At 41.7% G+C, this 19188-nt stretch overlaps 1 protein-coding gene across 2 annotated transcripts in view; it reads right to left on the reverse strand.

The window, feature by feature from the left end:
• PRR5L (proline rich 5 like) overlaps positions 1 to 19188 on the reverse strand; it is a 959912-nt gene that overhangs the window by 333905 nt on the left and 606819 nt on the right. For both annotated transcript variants that reach the window (XM_044082833.1, XM_044082832.1), the window contains exon 7: positions 10844 to 10892. In XM_044082833.1, the coding sequence (XP_043938768.1) occupies positions 10844 to 10892 (49 nt within the window). The remainder of the gene's footprint in view (positions 1 to 10843; positions 10893 to 19188) is intronic.

The following is a 19188-nucleotide window of genomic DNA, read 5'->3' on the forward strand; positions in this document are numbered from 1 at the left end:
CTAGGCCACAATCATGTTAATCAGGGCAGAAGTTCTAACAACTACCACTTCATCCCAGATCCTGGATTTAGAAAGATAGCTAACCACCACCCTATTCTTATTCAGCCTGGTGGGGGATATTGCCTCTATGCCTACACAGAAGATTAAGCCTCAGCTGGATTTGGAGTATTCACCCTTGTGAGAGTAGAGGTATATGTACTGGGTATGAGCAAGTGGGACAGAGGTGGGGGTGCTGCTGTGTGAACCAATGGTTAAGGTTTCTTAGTACTTACTCAAGGTTAGGCTTAGGCAGTTTTCTCTTAACCAATCTCAGCATAAGCTGGTGTAGTGGAGGCATTCTCTGCTGTAGGTGTGTGTGTGTGTGTGTGTGTGTGTGTGTGTGTGTGTGTGTGTGTGTGTGTGTGTGTGTGTTGTCTTTATCAAATAGGTTTTGAAGTGAGAGGATAATCTCAATAAATACTCACATCTCTTACAGTATGAACCATTATGAAGTAACAATAAAAGACTTTCGGCATTCCTGAGGCAGTTGCTACATGGCCAAAAAACACATAGTTCTCTCAGGTTAGCTACAGAAGCGGCAACAACTGACTGAGAGAACACAATAACTAGTGCAGCCAAAAGAGTATGAAAAAATAGGATGGCTTAGTAACCAACTATTAGTGTTAGACAAAAGGGTATAATGTTAAGTTTTTTTGTCTTACTTTCTGGTAAAGAGCTAAAGTTCTTAAGCTTTGAATGTATTCATTAATGGTACCTGCAGTATGAAGGTTATTCACTTTATCCACTTATTCCTGAAAAGTTTTCACTTGTGAGGTATTAATTGGCAGCTCACTAGTTCAAATGTGTAGGTCAGTGAACAGAGCCACATCAGCACAAATTCATCTCTTAAAGCAATAAAATCTAAACTTGAATGAAAGTCAAAACAGAAGCTGGAGAGAGAGAGAGTGGGAGTGGGCAGCTGATGCCACCTGACCATCATGTGAGGAAGGAGGTCCAATGCTGAGACTCACAGGAGACAGAATTACATAGCATCAGTGTATGGGCCAGAGGCTTCTCCTTGGCTTTACCAAACTGCTTTCTCATGGTAACTTTCAAAATATGCACAAAGGGAAAGGGATAGTGGTTCTTCACTTTGGTGAGAATACATATTATCTGCCATAGCAGGGAGTAAATGAAGAAAAGAGGAATCATGTCATGGCTGCTGGGAGGGATGATGGCTATACCAGAAATGACTGTGGCCCAATTAGGGGAATGAATAGGCATGGTCAGTTGTGGAAGGTTCAGATGGTAATAAGGCATGGCAGGGGGTGAGAAATGAAAACACCAAAAAATGTTACTTCTACTTCATCACGACAAACTGGGCTTACTTGTCAGTAATTTACTGGAGTCTGCAGTCACCCTCTTCAGACTATGTATTTTGCTAAAACTGTGTATGTGTGTCTGTGTGTGTGTGTATATATATATATATATATATATATATATATATATATACACACACACACACACACACACACACACACACATATATATATATATATATATATATATATATATATATATATATGGATCACCTTTAAAACCTCGAAACCGCTTTTGCCCGACACACTAATGACCAAAACGAAAAGACCGACAACATAAAACGCCAACAACGCAAAACACCGAAAACCATTACACCAACACACTACACGTAAACAACACAGTACACTACATAACATATGCACTATCCCTAACCCAAACCCTAACCCTAAGGTCCAACACTACCACACACTTACCCTACCTGCACCCTAACCCTAACTCACTTACCCACCCCTAAACCCACAGTCCCTCGCTATCGCACACACACCCTACCTGCACCCTAACCCTAACTCACTTAACCCACCCCTAACCCACAGTCCCTCACCATCGCACACACACCCTACCTGCACCCTAACCCTAACTCACTTAACCCACCCCTAACCCACAGTCCCTCACCATCGCACACACCCTACCTGCACCCTAACCCTAACTCACTTAACCCACCCCTAACCCACAGTCCCTCACTATCGCACACTTACCTGTCCGCTCCCTAACACTAAATCCCTCACTCGATCGCACACTTACCGAGTCCGTCGGGTTCTCACCTTTTCGGTCATCTGCATTTTCGGTATTCTCGTCCCGTCGGATTCCGTTTCGGGCAAACGCGAGTTCAAGATTTTAAAGGTGACCCATATATATATATATATATATATATATATATATATATATATTAGTGGTGGCTGGTGACTTCAAATTAAAGGGGGGCTGCAGGAGACAGCTGGATGGGTGGGGCCAATGGGGAAGGGTGTGGCCAATCATAAAGGGGTGGAGCTATGCTCAAAACCACAACTAGAACTTTAATTAAAAAACAACTGGGTGTGAAAAAAAACATTATGAGAGAGTCCAAGACAAAAATGAAGTGTAGAGAAAAAAATATTTCAATGCATTGGCTACATGACAACTTACTTAATATCTAGATGGAAATACAAAGGTTGTGAGGCATGAAAAACAAGCAGCACTCAACCCAAATCACTTCTTCTTGCACCTGCAGTTCTATAATAAATTTAGATTCAGCTTTATAAAATTAGCAAGTAACATGCTGAAAGTAGCAATTAATGTGATGACTGCAAGTCTCCAACAAATGTAATGAGTTTTCTGAAAATACTGTAATCCTGTTCTTTATTACAAATACTGTCATATGCATTTCAGTACCTAAGGCATCTAGTTATGTAAATATTCTCTGCATGGCAACAACAAAAAGGCTTTCATTGTTGGTTATTCTTTAACTGTATGCTTATTAAAACCTGATGGTCATTAAAGCACTGCTACTTAAACACAGAGCAAGAGGGCAGTGTGACAGCATGCATTTTCTGAATAATAAGAAGCATAAATCAACAGTATAAACATATGACAGAAAACCAGAACATTCTGCAAAACCAAGGACAGATGAGTCACAATTTGAAATGTCTCTGGCTGATGGTGATGGCTCTGACACTCATACCTCTTAACCTCAGAGCAGGAAATCTGGGCAGTGCCATACATAGAAGTGGGACACAGGCCCAAAAATAAGGACAATTTTTAAATATTGCTCTTATAAACCTAGAAATATAATGGGTAGTAGGTCTTGCATTAGTATGAATTTTCTGAAGGGTATGAAATCTGAAACTCAAATGTCTGCCATTATTTTCTAACTTCAATCTTTAATGATTTGCTAATGATTTGCCACTAATTTGCCAGAAAACCACAATTTTATGAAAAGCAGACCAAAATTTGATGCAAAAATATAGAATTGCCACACAATACAACTGGGAACCTATCAAAGAAGGGAAACCTTTTTAATATTAGTACTGTTAACTTGAGCAGCCGACAAAATAAGAGCATCTACATGCATTTCTGAAATAAAAGTGATCTATAACTCTGATCATTACAGTTATTTATAATTGTAAACCCTCCACATTTTCTTCCAAAATTGCCATTTTGCGGAGGGATTATTACGGGGAGAGCAACATTTTGAGCCAAAACTGGAGTCAGTTGAGAGATTTGGATATTCCTAATTCTATAAAGCGATTTATTTGCATGTAGCTCTCAACCTCTTAATGCAGAAAATCTGGACAAGGCAAAATATATTGGGGGAATATACAAACAGTACTAAAAATTGCTCTTGTATAAACTTAAGACAGATGATAGGATAACAAGTCTTGCTTTAGCATGCATTTTTCTGAAGGTTATGACATCTGAAACTCAATGTCTCTCATTATTTGGTGACTTCATTCCTAAATGATATGCCAGAAAACCACAAATTTTATGAGGAACAAACCAAAAAATAAGAAGCAAAAATCTATTCATTCTGCAGAAATCTGGACAGTTGAGAAGTATAGTCCAGCTGGGGGTGTCTTTGATTTTGCTGTTCTTCCCCCCTCACAAAACCATGGTCGAACGGAGCCTCCCCTGCAGCCAATCCAATGTCCTATTCCTTGGTTATTTTGCCCCATTTACAATAAACACTGTAATGTGCATACTGCTTTACTTCTGCGATGATTTGGATTTCATTTGAAAGATTTATTTTGCATTTTACAGCACAAACACTAATAGATATCTGCTAAACAAAGCAATGCAGTCTCACAATGAAAATAGACTTGGCATTAAAACTTCTCTATCCTTGAAACTCACATTCATTGAAACCCACATTCAAAGAAAATACATTTTGCCAATGGCAAATAAAGATTAACTTTGGGCTGTTTTCAAATCATAGGCTCCTTGAACACAAAACATACATGTGCACTTTGATACACCTTCCTGATTGTATTAAATTGTATTCCTTGTACAATACAGTACAGTTGTTAGAGGTCATTTTAAATGTATTGTTTTGAACATTTTTCCAGTAAACAATTAAACAAAATGCATGCACCAATAATGACAAAGCTGCTCAATTCAGAACATTTCCATCATAAAAGTCTACTCAAACGTCTACAGTCCACCAGCATCAGTAAATATGCACAATCTCTGAAGAAGTAAAAGTCATCTAAATAATTCCACATTAAAGAAATCTGTAACTATTGAAGAGGTTGCTGGTAGCAAACAGCTTTATATGTCATTGTTTCATCTACAAATACAGTGCCTGTTGCCCTTGAGGAATAAATTGCCTATGTTGCATTAAAAAAATGATAAGCTAGTAACATTGCAGTAGGAAATGGATAGCAAACTGATAACAGATTCATAGTTACTAGGTATCTTTTCCAAAAAGGACTGCAGCATCCACCCCCTTTACAACACAGTACAGTATCAGCAATGCATCTATCTTCTGTGGGAGTAGAACCCACAGCCTTCTGCATCATAAGCAAGTACACTACCTGTTGTGCTATTAACAATGCAAGCAGACTCAGCATAAGCAGCACTAAACTTTTGTTCCCCTGCAGCTCTCAACGTCTTGTAAAATCTAGTTGACACTCAGCTGTATCTCTGAACGTTGCAGCACAAGAAATCTGGAAAAAGACAAAATTTATTGGTGGGGGGACAAAAGCCCCAAAACCAGGGACACATTTTAAACATTACTTGTATAATGTTGGGAAGTTGCTAGAATAAAATGCTGTGTTACCACCATACATTTCACTGCCAAGTCTTGAACCCAGGGGACCCTGTGCAAAACAGTCAGAGCAACATACCAGCATGCCAAATCAGCTGTTTTGTGAAAGAGAGGAAGGCTAAAACTTAAATGGCTACCATTTAGTGAATTCAGTTCTCATCATAGCTGTCGACCTCTTAGCACAAAACACCCGAACAAAGCCAATAATGGGGGAACACAGCCCACAAACATATTCAGTGAATTCAGTTCTCACCATAGCTCTCAACCTCTTAGCAAAAAACATGTGGACAAAGCCAGTAATGGGGGAATACAGCCACCAAACATATTCAGTGAATTCAGTTCTCACCATAGCTCTCAACCTCTTAGCAAAAAACACGTGGACAAAGCCAGTAATGGGGGAATATAGCCACCAAACATATTCAGTGAATTCAGTTCTCACCATAGTTCTCAACCTTAGCACATAAAACCTGGACAAAGCCAATAATAGGGGAATACAGTCCCAAAAATAGGGACAAATTTCAAATATCCATGTTATAAACTTAGAAAATTGCTAGAATAAAAGGTTTTGTGTTACCATGTACTTTCTGAAGAATATGAAGTCTGAAATTCAAATGTCTGTTATTTTTATTTATTTAACATCTGTTAACCAGAAAAGTCTGACTTGGAACAAAAGCCAATTTTCAGCAGAGGCCCAGGGAGAAACATTCCAGACACATGTCTTTGTAAGATGGGAGGACATGCAGACTCCACACAGAAGGCACCCCAGCCAAGAATCAAACCAGAGAACCTGTAGATGTCAGTCAACAATGCTACCAGTGCACCACTGCACTACTGACTTTGCAAGGAAAAACAAACATACAGAAACCACAGATTTTATGAGGAACAGAACAAATATGTGGCAAAAATCTGCAATTCTTTTTACAAATGGTGGTAGGTAGGGAATTCAGGCCCTTGCCACCTGCACCCAAGGTACAGGGTTCAAGCCCGAGGTATTCTCTACCCAGCACCATGTGTTCCCTCTAGCCCCCAGTATATAGCAACTGGGGCATTTCACACACACACACACACACACACACACACACACACACACACACACACACACACACACACACACACACACACACACACAGGATCCCAGTTCTAGTCCCACACATGACTTGGGCTCTACAAGCAAGAAACATTAAATGACAAAGTTACAGGATTATAAACCTAAAGTTTACTTACAAGAGAGACTGCTGCCATACTATAGCTCTGGAGAATCCAAAGTTTGAGCAAAAGAGGAAAGAAATAATATACTAATTGTAGAGGGCCCTCTGAAATATTAAATGATGCCCTTAAGTCTGACCCAACTGGTGCATCTTACTTCAAGGGAACCTATGCAGAGTGAAAAGGGCACAGTGTTGTTATGCTATTTGCTTTGACATGTCTTTAATACACAGTAGTGTGTTCCCTAAGCAATACTGTTTATAAGCTGGTAAGTAGACATTTTTTACATTTTCACACATGTGACGCTCCAGGAGATATTCTACAGTCCACATTCCTTACTGTTCGCTCACTACCCATCAAAAAGGGCAAAACAGGCTCTCAGTCTCACAATCCCATACTCCTGTATGACCTGGATCACTGACAGCAAAGAGAGCAACTTGTCTTTCTAGCCATGAGTTGGGTTTGTTCCATATTTTCTTAAATTCCCACAACATGTCTGAAAAAAACATCACTATATGCTGTTAAGGCAAGGCATTCCCATAGAATGTTTAGCTGATCAGTAACTATTTTAAAACTTTATTTGGCTGGTAGCCAAAAGATTTACATTTTCTAGTATCATGCCTAGTGACATTTAGTGTATTACTGGTAGGTATCTCAGACTGGGATGGTAGAATTATGTTATTTTCAATGGGGAAAATGGCTCTTAAAAAGAGTAATAGTACAACTTTTAATTATTATATTGTATAACTTCGATACTAGATAGATCTAATTACAAATAAGGCAGACACAGTCTTCTACTCTGGACCGTGACCATATATGGTCAAATGTCGTCAGTATAATGGCAGCTACACTTTGTGATCATATCAGCAAGTCGCATACAAAAATCTGATAATGAAACAAAGTTCCTCTATTCCCCACAAGCACTCACTTTTCAGGCTTCCTTAGATAGATATAAAATTCATCATGTGTGTAAATTTAATAAAAAAATTAACTACAGACTAGACAATTAAATGCATGTTAAAAATACAGAGCAAAGAGCTGCATACACTGCAGTAATTGTAGAGCAATTTCTTCTTAAATGTCAATAGCAGACTATTAGAAGACCAAATCTTCAGAAAATAAAACACACATTGGAAGAACATGGTCATCAACAAGACTGCTAAACAACATAACATACCTCCAAACACATGAGTGCACACAAATATACCCCCCCCCCAAACACAAACAATCCCACACACCATGCAAAAGTCAACAGCGTTTCACAAGCACTGGTCTTGATCAACAGCAAATCACACAGTCTGCACCAAACATACCCACATTCACTACAGTTATCCTCCAAGCATTCAGTCCAACACACTAAAAACAAGCAATCTATGTCAAGTACACACTGTAAGCCATGCCCCCCCACACCCCATTTCTGATCATTCAGCCAACAGAAAAAAACAACAAAACATTATACATTCAACAGTCACTCACAGTCACAAAACATAAAGGCCTGCATAAAATCATACAGCCAACTAAACATTCACAACACTACCAATACACATAAACACACACAGACACAGAGTAAATGCTTTCAACCACTCTCTTACACTAAGCAATAAAACCCACACAACAATACACTTTTGAACACTCATTCTCACTCATGTCAGACTTGCTTATAAAACACTTAATTACACACATACACACACACACACACACACACACCCTACCTGAAGGTCACATAGCGGCTAAAACATAGTCTCCTCGGTCGAGGAGTGGCTAAAATGCAGCAGTCCTGAATAAGTTCCAGTCTCCTTGGTCCCATTACATAGTAAAAGTAGTCTCCTCAGCCCGTACAAGCTAATGGCTGGTTTCTGGTTCTCCTGGCTGGCTGGCTGGCTGGTTTAGCTAACGGCTGGTTTCCGGTTCTCCTGGCTGGCTGGTTTTCCCCACGAGAATAGGCTGGAGGCTCCAGCCTGCAGACAATGCAGTCTGGTGTCCTTCTGTTCTATGTGGTCATCACTGCACAGACTTCTTGGCTGCAGGGCAGAGATGCTTTTCTCTCCTATCTGGGCTGCCTGACACAGCACTCTGGAGTTCTGTGAGTACCAGGAACTCCAAGCACGCACGCGTGGAGTTCCAGGACTCGCGATTTTGGTTTTGTTTTATTTTTTTCTTTCTTTCTACAGGTGGGGGGGGGCTGCAGTCCTATAGCATGAGCCACCCCTGATATATATATATATATATATATATATATATATATATATATATATATATATATATATATATATATATATATATATACAGATAGATAGATATACAGATATATAGGTCTACTTCTAAACTTCACAGTTTCAAAATATGAAATTTCTTATGGTCCAGACATAAGATCAAAGTTCTGAAACTTCAAAATGTAAATAAAAACAAAAAGTTCCTTTTATTTTTTTGCAGGGGGACAAGTCCCCCTGCACCCCCACACCTATGCTAATTAAATATACCAACTCCAAGATTGCACTACAGCGAGGAAAATGGTAAACATATCATTCCATGCTGTACATTTATCTCCATTTAAATGGTTTGAAGTTCCAAAACTTTGATCCTATGGTTTCAACCATAAGAAATTCAAAGTTTTGAAACTTCAAAATTTATAAGTAGACCCACACACACACACACACACACACACACACACACATATATATGTGTGTGTATGTATATATATAGGGGGGACTAGAGGAATTTTTTAGAATGTACCTATTGTGTTACCTTTTAACATTTTGCCATCATTTTATGCACCCACCCACCCACCCTCTGACAATCAAACCTCCCATCACCATCACCATTCATCTGGCCTGCCTATTCCTTCTGAGGTGAGAGACCAACATCACATTCACTTCCAGGTGGTGAGGATGGAGACAACTTGGAGTGGTGACATCATCTTCAGGGGGATTGAGAGTTTTCTCTTAGGCCCTAGCATCCCTTACACATGCCCAAAGCTTCCGAGGGTTTGGCATGTAATCAATTGTTGCAATGTATACCTGCCTCTGAAAATATGTAATCAAATGGGCTTCCCCTCTTGTAGAAGTACCTATGCATGATTCCCACTCTCCTGTGGGAAGCCTACCATGGTGACTGTGTCCAGGCACATGCCCCTTCCGCTTCCCACAGAAAAGAGATAAGCTATCTTAGCCATGTCATTCCTCTTCTCTACCACTCCAGTTCCAAAAGACCTGAGCTGTTAGTCAAATGTGGGTGACTGTAGTCAACGCATTATCCCCCTACAACAATGGAGGTGGTAGTTTGTACCATCATTGGCACATACTTTTCACCATTTATGGCCACATTACTCCATCAAAAACTTGCAGCACTGCAGCTGGTAATTTTATTATTCAAGGTCAGGAGTTGATGAGCTTCATATTGAAGTCCTTAGTTTGATTACCTAAGTCTTCACTTGCAAACTGTAAGACTTCAAGCAAATCACGTAAAAACACTGCACTCTTTTGTTGTGTGCCTAGTTGGCTTATCTAGTTAACAAAAGAATTTGAAAAATCCACTTCTAAAAATACCACCAAATGTGAATTCTGCTTTATTCACAGTTTCTGTTTTATAATGAGGCCTCATATTATTGTTATATTGCAGTCCCTTTTTGTTTTTAGTGCAGAAGTCAGATGTCATGTTATATGTGATTTTTGTTTGGTCTTCCCACTCAGATGACCAGCAGGACATCCTGATGCACCCATCCTTTTGTCACTTCTGCGTAGTCTTCCAAATCTGCCCCTCATAATCAGTGTGACAGGACTGGGGCTGCTGAGAAGCTTAGGGTATCCCAGGACATCATGCCTTTCACTGCCATGATAGGATTTTCATTTAAGACCTAACCTCATTTGCCCCCGCATTCCCTGGTATGTCTGATGGACAGGCACGTATTCGGATATGGTGGCATATCACCTCACCATCACAGCAGCTGAACCAGTGCCCAACCCTTCTCCTCCTTGGGCTACACCCTGCTCTGTGTCCCTAGCCCTGCTTGGACATTGTACATGTGACTGCCCTCCTCCCTGGGATGGGATAGGTATGCCCTACCAACACCTCAGACACCCGAGCCACTAATCGAATCTGGATCACCTAGGCCATAGCTAGGGCTTTATCTGTCTATGCCATGATGCTGGCATATTGCACGCATATACGTGATTGGTTTAAACAGCATTCCTTTGAGTCTGTTTATTCCCATTGTAGTTTTTTTCTGCTTGATGTGCCTTCCATTTTTCTAGTTGCTAGGAATTGCAAGAACTATGAATTTCACTACAACAAACTTCTTAACCAGCTCTCATCTTTTTTCTCTTGTATCAGGAGGATGTCATGTACTTGCATATCAATGTTTTTAGAGAGACTATGACACTATGCTCTTCACATACTCTATTAGAATATACAATTGCTAATTATCTGACACTCAAATACTTTGATGTATTCAGAAATAAAGAAAATCAAGCTGCAGTGCCAGCGGCAACATTAACTACATCATGTTACCCACGGAGTGTGCTTAAATGAATGCCATTTTACCTGGAAGTAATCCGTGATAAATGAGCCCAGTTCACTCTTCAGCAGGTGTCTGCAAAATGAATGACATTTCATTAGGAAGTAAGACTGCTTGCCCCTTGACACGTTTACTTCTGAAAACATGAAAATGAGAGCTGGCATATGGATTTTCATCTGCAAAAATGATATTCCTACAGACTGTAATGAAACTGATGCTGATACCTCTGTATTGGAAAGAGTCATTTCAAAGGGTTAAAAACTGAATTTCATAACATTAGTTCAAGTCAAATTACATTCTTCACCAATAACAGGTAAACATTTTGCATTACAACCAGATGCATATCTTATCATATAGTTCAGTACATTAGACTTCAGTCAGATGTGTGCTGTGCATTCAAATAAGGAGCACAGATGTTGATGTAATTATTTTTAGTTACACAGGAATGACAATTTATGTAACTTACACAGATACTATAAGTCAGGCAAGGCAGGAAATTTAAATCATATAGTAAAGTATGGTGCAATTGTACACCACTCTAAATAAAGCCCTCAGATGGAGCTATTTGACTGGCTAAATGGTATCTTTTTTATCAGTGATAAGCTACAATTACTACCCTAAGAAGATCATTCAGCTGTTGTCCAAAGCCAGTCAAACCTATGGTCATTACGACACATGTAGCTAGTTTATTGTGAGTTAATAATGTTTTTGAATAATGCACTTCCCAATCCCAATATTTCATCCTACTCCCTCCTACAAATCAAAAGCAACTGATGTGACATCACAATCTGTTGCTTTAAATATTGCTGTTTTATGATGTAATGTGCCAGACACAGTTGCTTTGTGTACACACTATACCTAGAAAGGTGAGCAAACTCTAAGGTGGGCTTCATTAACATCGAAAGATAAACATTAAGCTGTAAAAAGTAGCATATATATACAAAATGCATTTTGAACCTAAGTGAATCTCTAAATAAGACAGTGGATTTGAGTGCCGGCAGAAAAACACCCAACATTAGGATAATGTCCCCATGATTACACAGCTTGGATTTTTAAAAACTGAAATGTTGAGCATTACATTAAACACTTAGAAAATGTTGGACCTGTACTGAAACGTGCATACATAATATGTATACATGACTTTTCTACTGCCTAAAATCAATGGTAACATCTGTCATTTCAAAAGAATATCCATATACGACAGCACACTTCTAAACTTCTTTGCTCAAGAATTCCTGACAAAGCCAAAAATAATGCATCTATGTATGTATGTGTGTGTGTGGTGGTGGTAGGGCAGAGTAGCATATTTTGCAACAGCAAGTATTTTCAGGAAGATAAGTGGTGGTGCTGCGGTAGCGTTGTCGCCTCATAGCAAAACGTCCCGTTCGATTCTCAGCTAGAGCGTCTTCTGTGTGGAGGCATACGTGAATGGGGCGTGCCTTCGTTGAAGGTTGTGCATCAGGGCTGGTAACCCAGTACGTAAAAATCCACTACCAGTCATTAGCGGACCGGAGTTCTGCTGTGGCGACCCCTAACCGGGAAAAGCCGAAAGACACAGACACAAATCAAAGTGTGAAACAGAAATGTCTACCGTTTTCTAACTGCAATCCTTAATGATTTACCAGAAAATGATGAATTTATTAAACACAGATCAAAAACAGGAGGCAAAAATGTAGATACTTTGTGAAATTCTGAACACAAGACATATGCAACACAGTAATGTAAAAAGGCAATGCTTTTATATTATTACTCAGGTATACTAGGCCTGCCATTTACCCACTCCCAGAGGCATTTCCTTACTCAGGCTTTACTGCTGTGGGTAAACAGTTCTGGTTATTGGTGAACCTGCATGACTCATAGGCCCAGAAGTGAATACTGCGATAACATCTCATGTCAGCAGAAGAATGATTCATACCAGTGGCTACACTAGGAATTCAGAGAAATACACACACACACACAGACACAAATGGTGGCAAAATGAGGGCAGTGAAATCAGGTCTGTATGTCACAAGGACTATTTCTAGGCCAATGTTTTCATGATTCTGTTCCCCGCTGACTTCCAAGTAGCCTGACACTAACTAATTAAATTAGATGAAATAAACAACTTCATATTCCTCAACTGAAAACCATCTATGATATATGATGCGATTAAATGCACCCCTCAACATCCTGTAAGAGAACCTTTTACTTACATACCATAAATAAGCTAACAACCAGTAGTGTAGCTAGGGTGGGTCAAGACGGGCAACTGCCCTGGGGAGAAAGCCACAGTACTGTTTCTACAGTTTAAAAAGTGACTTTTTTTTTTTAACTAAAGCATGAGCACCTAATTGCTCCATGCAGGCAGGGTACAAACTATAGCAACTGTTTACTACAATTTAAAGGAAATTATGTTGAGGGGGAAGATAGGGGGCAGGATATAGATATGAGACATGAATGGCTGGGACAGGAGAATGGGTGTGTGTTGTGCATCTGGCCACCTGGTTGATGTGTCAGTAAAAGGAACATCCATTTTTTTGCTCTTCAATGGAAGAGCTGGGGGCGGGGGCGCTGACTGAACCAGATATGCTTCTGCTACGACCAACAAAGAAATATATGACTATATGGCATGCTAAGTCTAGAAGGCTAGGAAAAGAAATTGATTCTGAAAGTTTGTCAACTGATTTAACAAACTTGGAACAATTAATAAATATCAGCAAAGCTTTCAGTTTTGAAGAGGAAAGACAAATCAGTCTGCAGCCATTACTGAGGCATTCTTGCTCAGTAGAGGAAATCTTCACTCATATTCCTTTGAACCATCTCATTCTCATAATTAAAGATGTCTGCCAGAATTTCAGTGTGGATTAAGATCATGTTGTGGTGTAACATAAATTCACTGCCACTTGAATTTAAAAGATGAATGATGTGAACAACATGAGAACTTGTATGCTAATTTCACAAACGTGACTCAATGCTTTTGCTTCATCAAGATACACTAATTCAGCAGAGTCTTGAGAAAGTACAGTTGTGTACACTTACCATAAATGTAGATGTTTGAGTGTATTCACTGTTGCAGTCATCACATTTGGGTTATCCCTACCAGGGTAGCCCTCGGCCGACCCAAATACCAGAGGCTTAGTATTTCTGGATCGGTTGCTGTTGCTTCAGGACTGACATTAGGTCATCAGTAGTATAAAGTAAGGCAGCCAACGCCATTATATCAGTTTTTCTTGCCCTAACCTGTCTGGAGCCCCCAAGTGGGAGCCAGGTTCTGGTGGAAGAACCTCACCAGTAGAAAGCAAATATCAATATGTCCCTTGGAAGGAAAGAGAAGAAAGAAGAGGGTGATGGAGGGAAGGAAACCAGGACTGCAACAGTGAATACACTTGAACATCTACATTTATGGTAAGTGTACACAACTGTACTATGTTCTTCATGTTTCACTGTTGCAGTCGTCACATTTGGGTTGATTCCCATAGCTGAGGAAATGGGTGGAGGTAGTCAAGGAAACTAGGGGGTGGCTAGTACGTCCTGCAAGACTGCAGAGGCAAACCTTGCCCTGGATTTGGAGAAGATAGGCTGGTAGTAATGTCTGGTAAAGGTGTGAACAGATGTCCAGGTGGCAGCCTCCAGGATGTCCCTGGTGGGGACTCCACTGAGGAAAGCTGCAGAGGTGGAGGCTGTTCTGGTGGAGTGAGTCCTGACCCCCTTGGGGGAAGGCTTTCCATGTTGTTTGTAGCAGAAATGGATGCAGTGTGCTATTCATTTGGAAATGGTTTGTTTGGAGATGGCTTTGCCATCGGCCCCTGCAGAAAAGCTAACCAGCAATTGATCAGACGTTCTGAAGGATTTAGTCCTGTCTAGATAGAACCTGAGCTGCCTGTGCACATCTACAGAGTGCAGGATCTTTTCCCCCTTGTTCTGTGGGTTAGGAAAAAAGGTGGGTAAATGAATAGATTGGTTGAGGGCCACACTGGACACCACCTTGGGCATGAAGGATGGGTTAGTCCTGAGGGATACCCTGTCAGCATGGAAGATAATGAAGGGTTCCACAACCATGAGTGCTTGCAGCTCTGAGACCTTTCTGGCTGAAATGATGTCCAGAAGAAAAGCTGTCTTCCAGGAGAGAAATTTTAGCTGAGCGTTTCCAACACAAAGTTAAGGTCCCAAGCTGGGGTTGATGCTCTTCTGGGTGGCCTCAAGTTGCTAGCCCCTCTTAGGAACTATCTGACCAACAGGTTTGAGAAAAGGGGCTGCTCAGTGGGAAAATGAGCAGAGATAGCAGAGGCATGAATTTTAATAGAGGAAAAAGAGAGGCCACTGTGTAGCAGGTTAGCTAAGTAATCTAGGATGCGAGAGAGGGAGGGCTGTGCCGTATTGGCTCCCTTAGCCTGAGTCCAGGTGCAGAACCTTTTCCATTTGTCAGCATAAGACTTTCTAGTGCTACGGCATGTGGCCTCATGTATAACATCTAGAACCTGTTTATTGAGGTTGGCAGATTGATTGGGGGTTAGGGAATAAGCCAAGCTGCCAAATTGAGTGTCTACCATTGGGGATGCATGAATTCCCCTTCCCTCTGAGTCAGGAGGTTTGGAATCTGAGGGAGATGCCATGGTGGCAGTGGGGACAGGCTGCGCAGCAGGGGGTACCACTGCTGGCGAGGCCAGTCTGGAGCTATAAGAATTGTCTTTGGTTTTTCCTCCTTTATTTTGAGCAGTACCCTGGGGATAAGAGGTAGTGGAGGAAAGGCATAGACCGAGAGATTGACCCAGGGGAAGGACAGGGCATCCACTTTCCAAGCCATGCAGTAATGCTCCCTGGTGCAGAACTTGTTGAGCTGATGGTTGGTGTGGGAGGCAAAGAGATCAACCTTCGGGGTGCCCCATTTCAGAGTTATTAGGGTGAAGGTTCTTCTGTTGAGCTGCCACTTATGTGGGTCCAGAAGATGTCTGCTTAAGTGGTCTGCCATACAGTTGAGAGAACCTGGTAGGAATTGTGCTAACAGGTGGAGTTGCATGACAGAGGCTGTGTGCCAGTGGGTCATGGCCAGCCTGCATAGAGGATAGGAGTGAGTCCCTCCATGCTTGTTGATATACCACATCACAGTGTCTGTTTTGATCAGGAGAGCCTCTGGGGAGAGAAGGTGTTTGACAGTTATCTATTTTTGTTGATGTGCAGATGGATTTGCTGTGGGCTCCATTGGCCCTGTATACACCTGCCATCCAGGTGTGCACTTTAGGCATAGTCTGATGCATCTGTAATGAGGGTCTGTGTTGCGGGGGGTGGTGAGAAAGGTAGTCCCTTGTTGTGGGAGCATGCTGTTGCCCACCATAGAAAATCTTTTCTAAGGCAAGGTATTATAGGTATAATAGTCTCCAGGTCTTGAGAGTGTTGACACCAAAGGTTTTTAGGTACTATTGAAGTTTCCTCATATGCAGTCTAGCATATGGAATGAGTAGAATGCAAGAGTGCCATGAACCTCAGAGCTTGCAGGATTTTTCTTGCAGATAGCTGAGGTCTGGTGGCTAGTTGAGTGAAGTAGGCTGTCAGGAAAGTTTGCTTTTCTGGTTAAGGAATGCCATCTGGGATGCTGTGCCCAGGCTTGCTCACAGGAATATAATCCTTTGGTTAGATACCTGTTTGGATTTTTTTTTTGTTGATTGTGTACCCTAGGGAGGTTAGTAGGGACTTTACAAAGGCCAGGTGCTTGAGCAGCTTTTCCTGGCTGTCTGCCTGAATTAGGCAGTCATCTAAGTATGGGTAAATCTGGATATTCCTATGTCTGCAAAAGGCAATGGCCGGAGCCAGACATTTTGTGAAAACTCTGGGAGCAGTAGATAAACCAAAGGGAAGCACAGAGAACTGAAAGTGCTGATATCCTGGAATGATACAGAGATATCTCCTGCAAGATTCCATGATAGGAATGTGGAGGAAGGCCTTTTTTAGGTCTAGGGTGGCTAGCCAAGCATCGTTGGAGAGCATGGGTAGCAGCTGCTGGAGGGTGAGCATTTTGAATTTTGGGATCACCAGGAAGGTGTGTAAAATGGATAGCTCCAGGATGGGGCACCAGGTGCCCTCTTTTCTTGGTACCAGAAAAAGTCTGGAGTAGAAACCTTGGGGACTTGCTTTTGCACCTCTGCCTACTGGTTTGGATCTGGGAACCCTTTTGGAGTTGGAAGGGTGTGGAAAGAAAATTTGTATCCCTGGGACACTATGTTGAGAACTCAGCGGTTATTGGTAATGGTTGCCCAGGTGCTTGTGTGAAAGAATAGTTTTCCTCCTAGGGGCAGGTGAAGGTGGGCAGAGGGAGGGGGTGGGGGAAGAGAGTCATTGTGAGTTCTTACCATAAGGGGGTGGCTTAGAACACCCTGGTTTTTGAAGTGGAGGTAGTCTATTGCTTAGATCTCAGCATTCCCTCTGGCTGCTGTCTGGGGGATCTGGTTCCCCAAGGTCTGGGCTAAATTGGCCTGGTGGGATCAGGAAGGGACCACTGCTTGGTGGGACAATGCCTCCTGAACCTAGGTGGCTAGACCTGTAAGAAATTGTAACTGTCTGCATAGATTTTACTTTGTCTTCCATCTTTTTTAAGACCTCTTCTGCCTTAGTGCCAAATAAGTTGTCTTTGTGCAAGGGGGCATCCAACAGTTTAGATTTAACATGGTCTGGCAAGGGCTGTTCCTTAAGCCATGCATGTCTTCTAAGGACAGATCCGGTGACTGCTGCCCTGCAAGAAGCTTCTAGGATGTCAAAACCACAGTGCAAGGTGTGTTTAGTTACTTGACTTGCAGAATGTATTCACTCTAGTAACTCTTTAGATTCTGCACAAGCAGGAAAGGAAGACATTTTTTGCTTGAGGAGTTCCAGGGTATGTTGCTAAAATTTTAGGATATGGAACTGACAGTTTAGTGCTCTGATAGCAAGAGCAGCTGAGGTATATACTTTTTTACTCCATCTGTCTAGTGCTCAGGAATCCCTTTCTGAGGGGGTGGAATTCTTAGCAGAAGTTGCTTTAATTCCTTTAGGCCCTTGAGAAATTACCTCAGGGTCAGCAGTAGGATTTTTAAAAAGAAATTTGTGTGAGTCAGGGACTCTGTATTACCTGTCTAGTTTTCTGGGTGCAGGAGGGAGAGTGTCAGGAGTTAAACTGGATTCCAGGAAAACATCCTCCACAACATCCAGGACTGGGGGGATGGCCAAGGGTCAGTGCTGTGGAAGACCTACAAATTCCCTGAGTGTCTTTTTAGACTGAGGGTAGTCCTGACTTTCCCTTTGGAAATGCTCCCTTAAGGTATGAAGGGTTTCCCCAATGGAAAAATCCTCTGAGGGAGAGACTGAAGGTATGGAACCCTCTGCATCAGAATCCTCATAAGCAGACAGGGGTCGCATGTCTTCATATTCCGATGCATCAGAGTCATCGGACTCCTGTTCAGACAGAACTACAGGGAACAGATCTCTTTTACTTTTGGAAGGGGTAGCTTGGCTTCTCCTGATCAGCATGATAGGGTATTCTGCTATTTTAAGCATTTGAGACTGAGGCAAGGAATCAGGTGCCTGAGACTGGGTCGTTGGTTTCTTGGGTGTGGTTTGTACCCTGGGCCTAAGAAACTCGGTCATTTTTGAAAGAATGGTAGTTGCAAAAGAAAACATCAGTTTGTGTTGAGAATCTGTAGCGTAAAGGACTTCCTCAGAAGCCGGTGCCTGCTCAGCGGCTCCGGACCCATCCAAGGTAGAGATGACAGAGGGATCCTTAGTCGAAGAAGAGTTTTGCGGCATACCGCAATCCGATGATCCGAAAGGGTCTCGGTAGTGGCTTATGAATCCACAGAAGCGGGCTGTGAAATTGCCTCATTAAGGACCGGAGAACTGATGACTAGCTTAACAGGGGCATCATTGGTAGGTTTGGACCTGTGCGGTCTTTCTCTGTCTTTATCTTTATGTTTTTTCGGAAGATCTGCTGTCGGATGGCTTACCAAAGCCACATCGGAGTTCAAGGATTGTAAGCAAAAATATCTAGCTGCAATAAGGGCCCGATGATGGATAGTACTGGCATTGAACAAAGCACAGAAGCGACAGCGGGGGACATCGTGATCTGGGCCTAAGCAAGTGATGTAGTAAGAATGAATGTCTCAGTTTGGTATTTTCTTTCCACAGGTGAGACAATTAAATTTTTCTAACATCGGTTAGTGCAAGAAAAAAGGATTCCCAACGTGGTACTTAGCTTTAGAAGACTTCAGCTTCAGTTCGGTAGATGCAACTCAGATAGCGGCTGACTGGCACTCATGCAAACTGCTTCTGCTTCGGGATCCATGGCAAGAAAGATTGATGTAATGGCATCGGCTGCCTTACTTTATACTACTGAAGACCTGACGTCGGTCCTGAAGCGACAGCAACC

Source organism: Protopterus annectens, chromosome 9.part0, assembly GCF_019279795.1.
Source record: "Protopterus annectens isolate FY-2018-M chromosome 9.part0, PAN1.0, whole genome shotgun sequence".
Taxonomy (NCBI): domain Eukaryota; kingdom Metazoa; phylum Chordata; order Ceratodontiformes; family Protopteridae; genus Protopterus; species Protopterus annectens.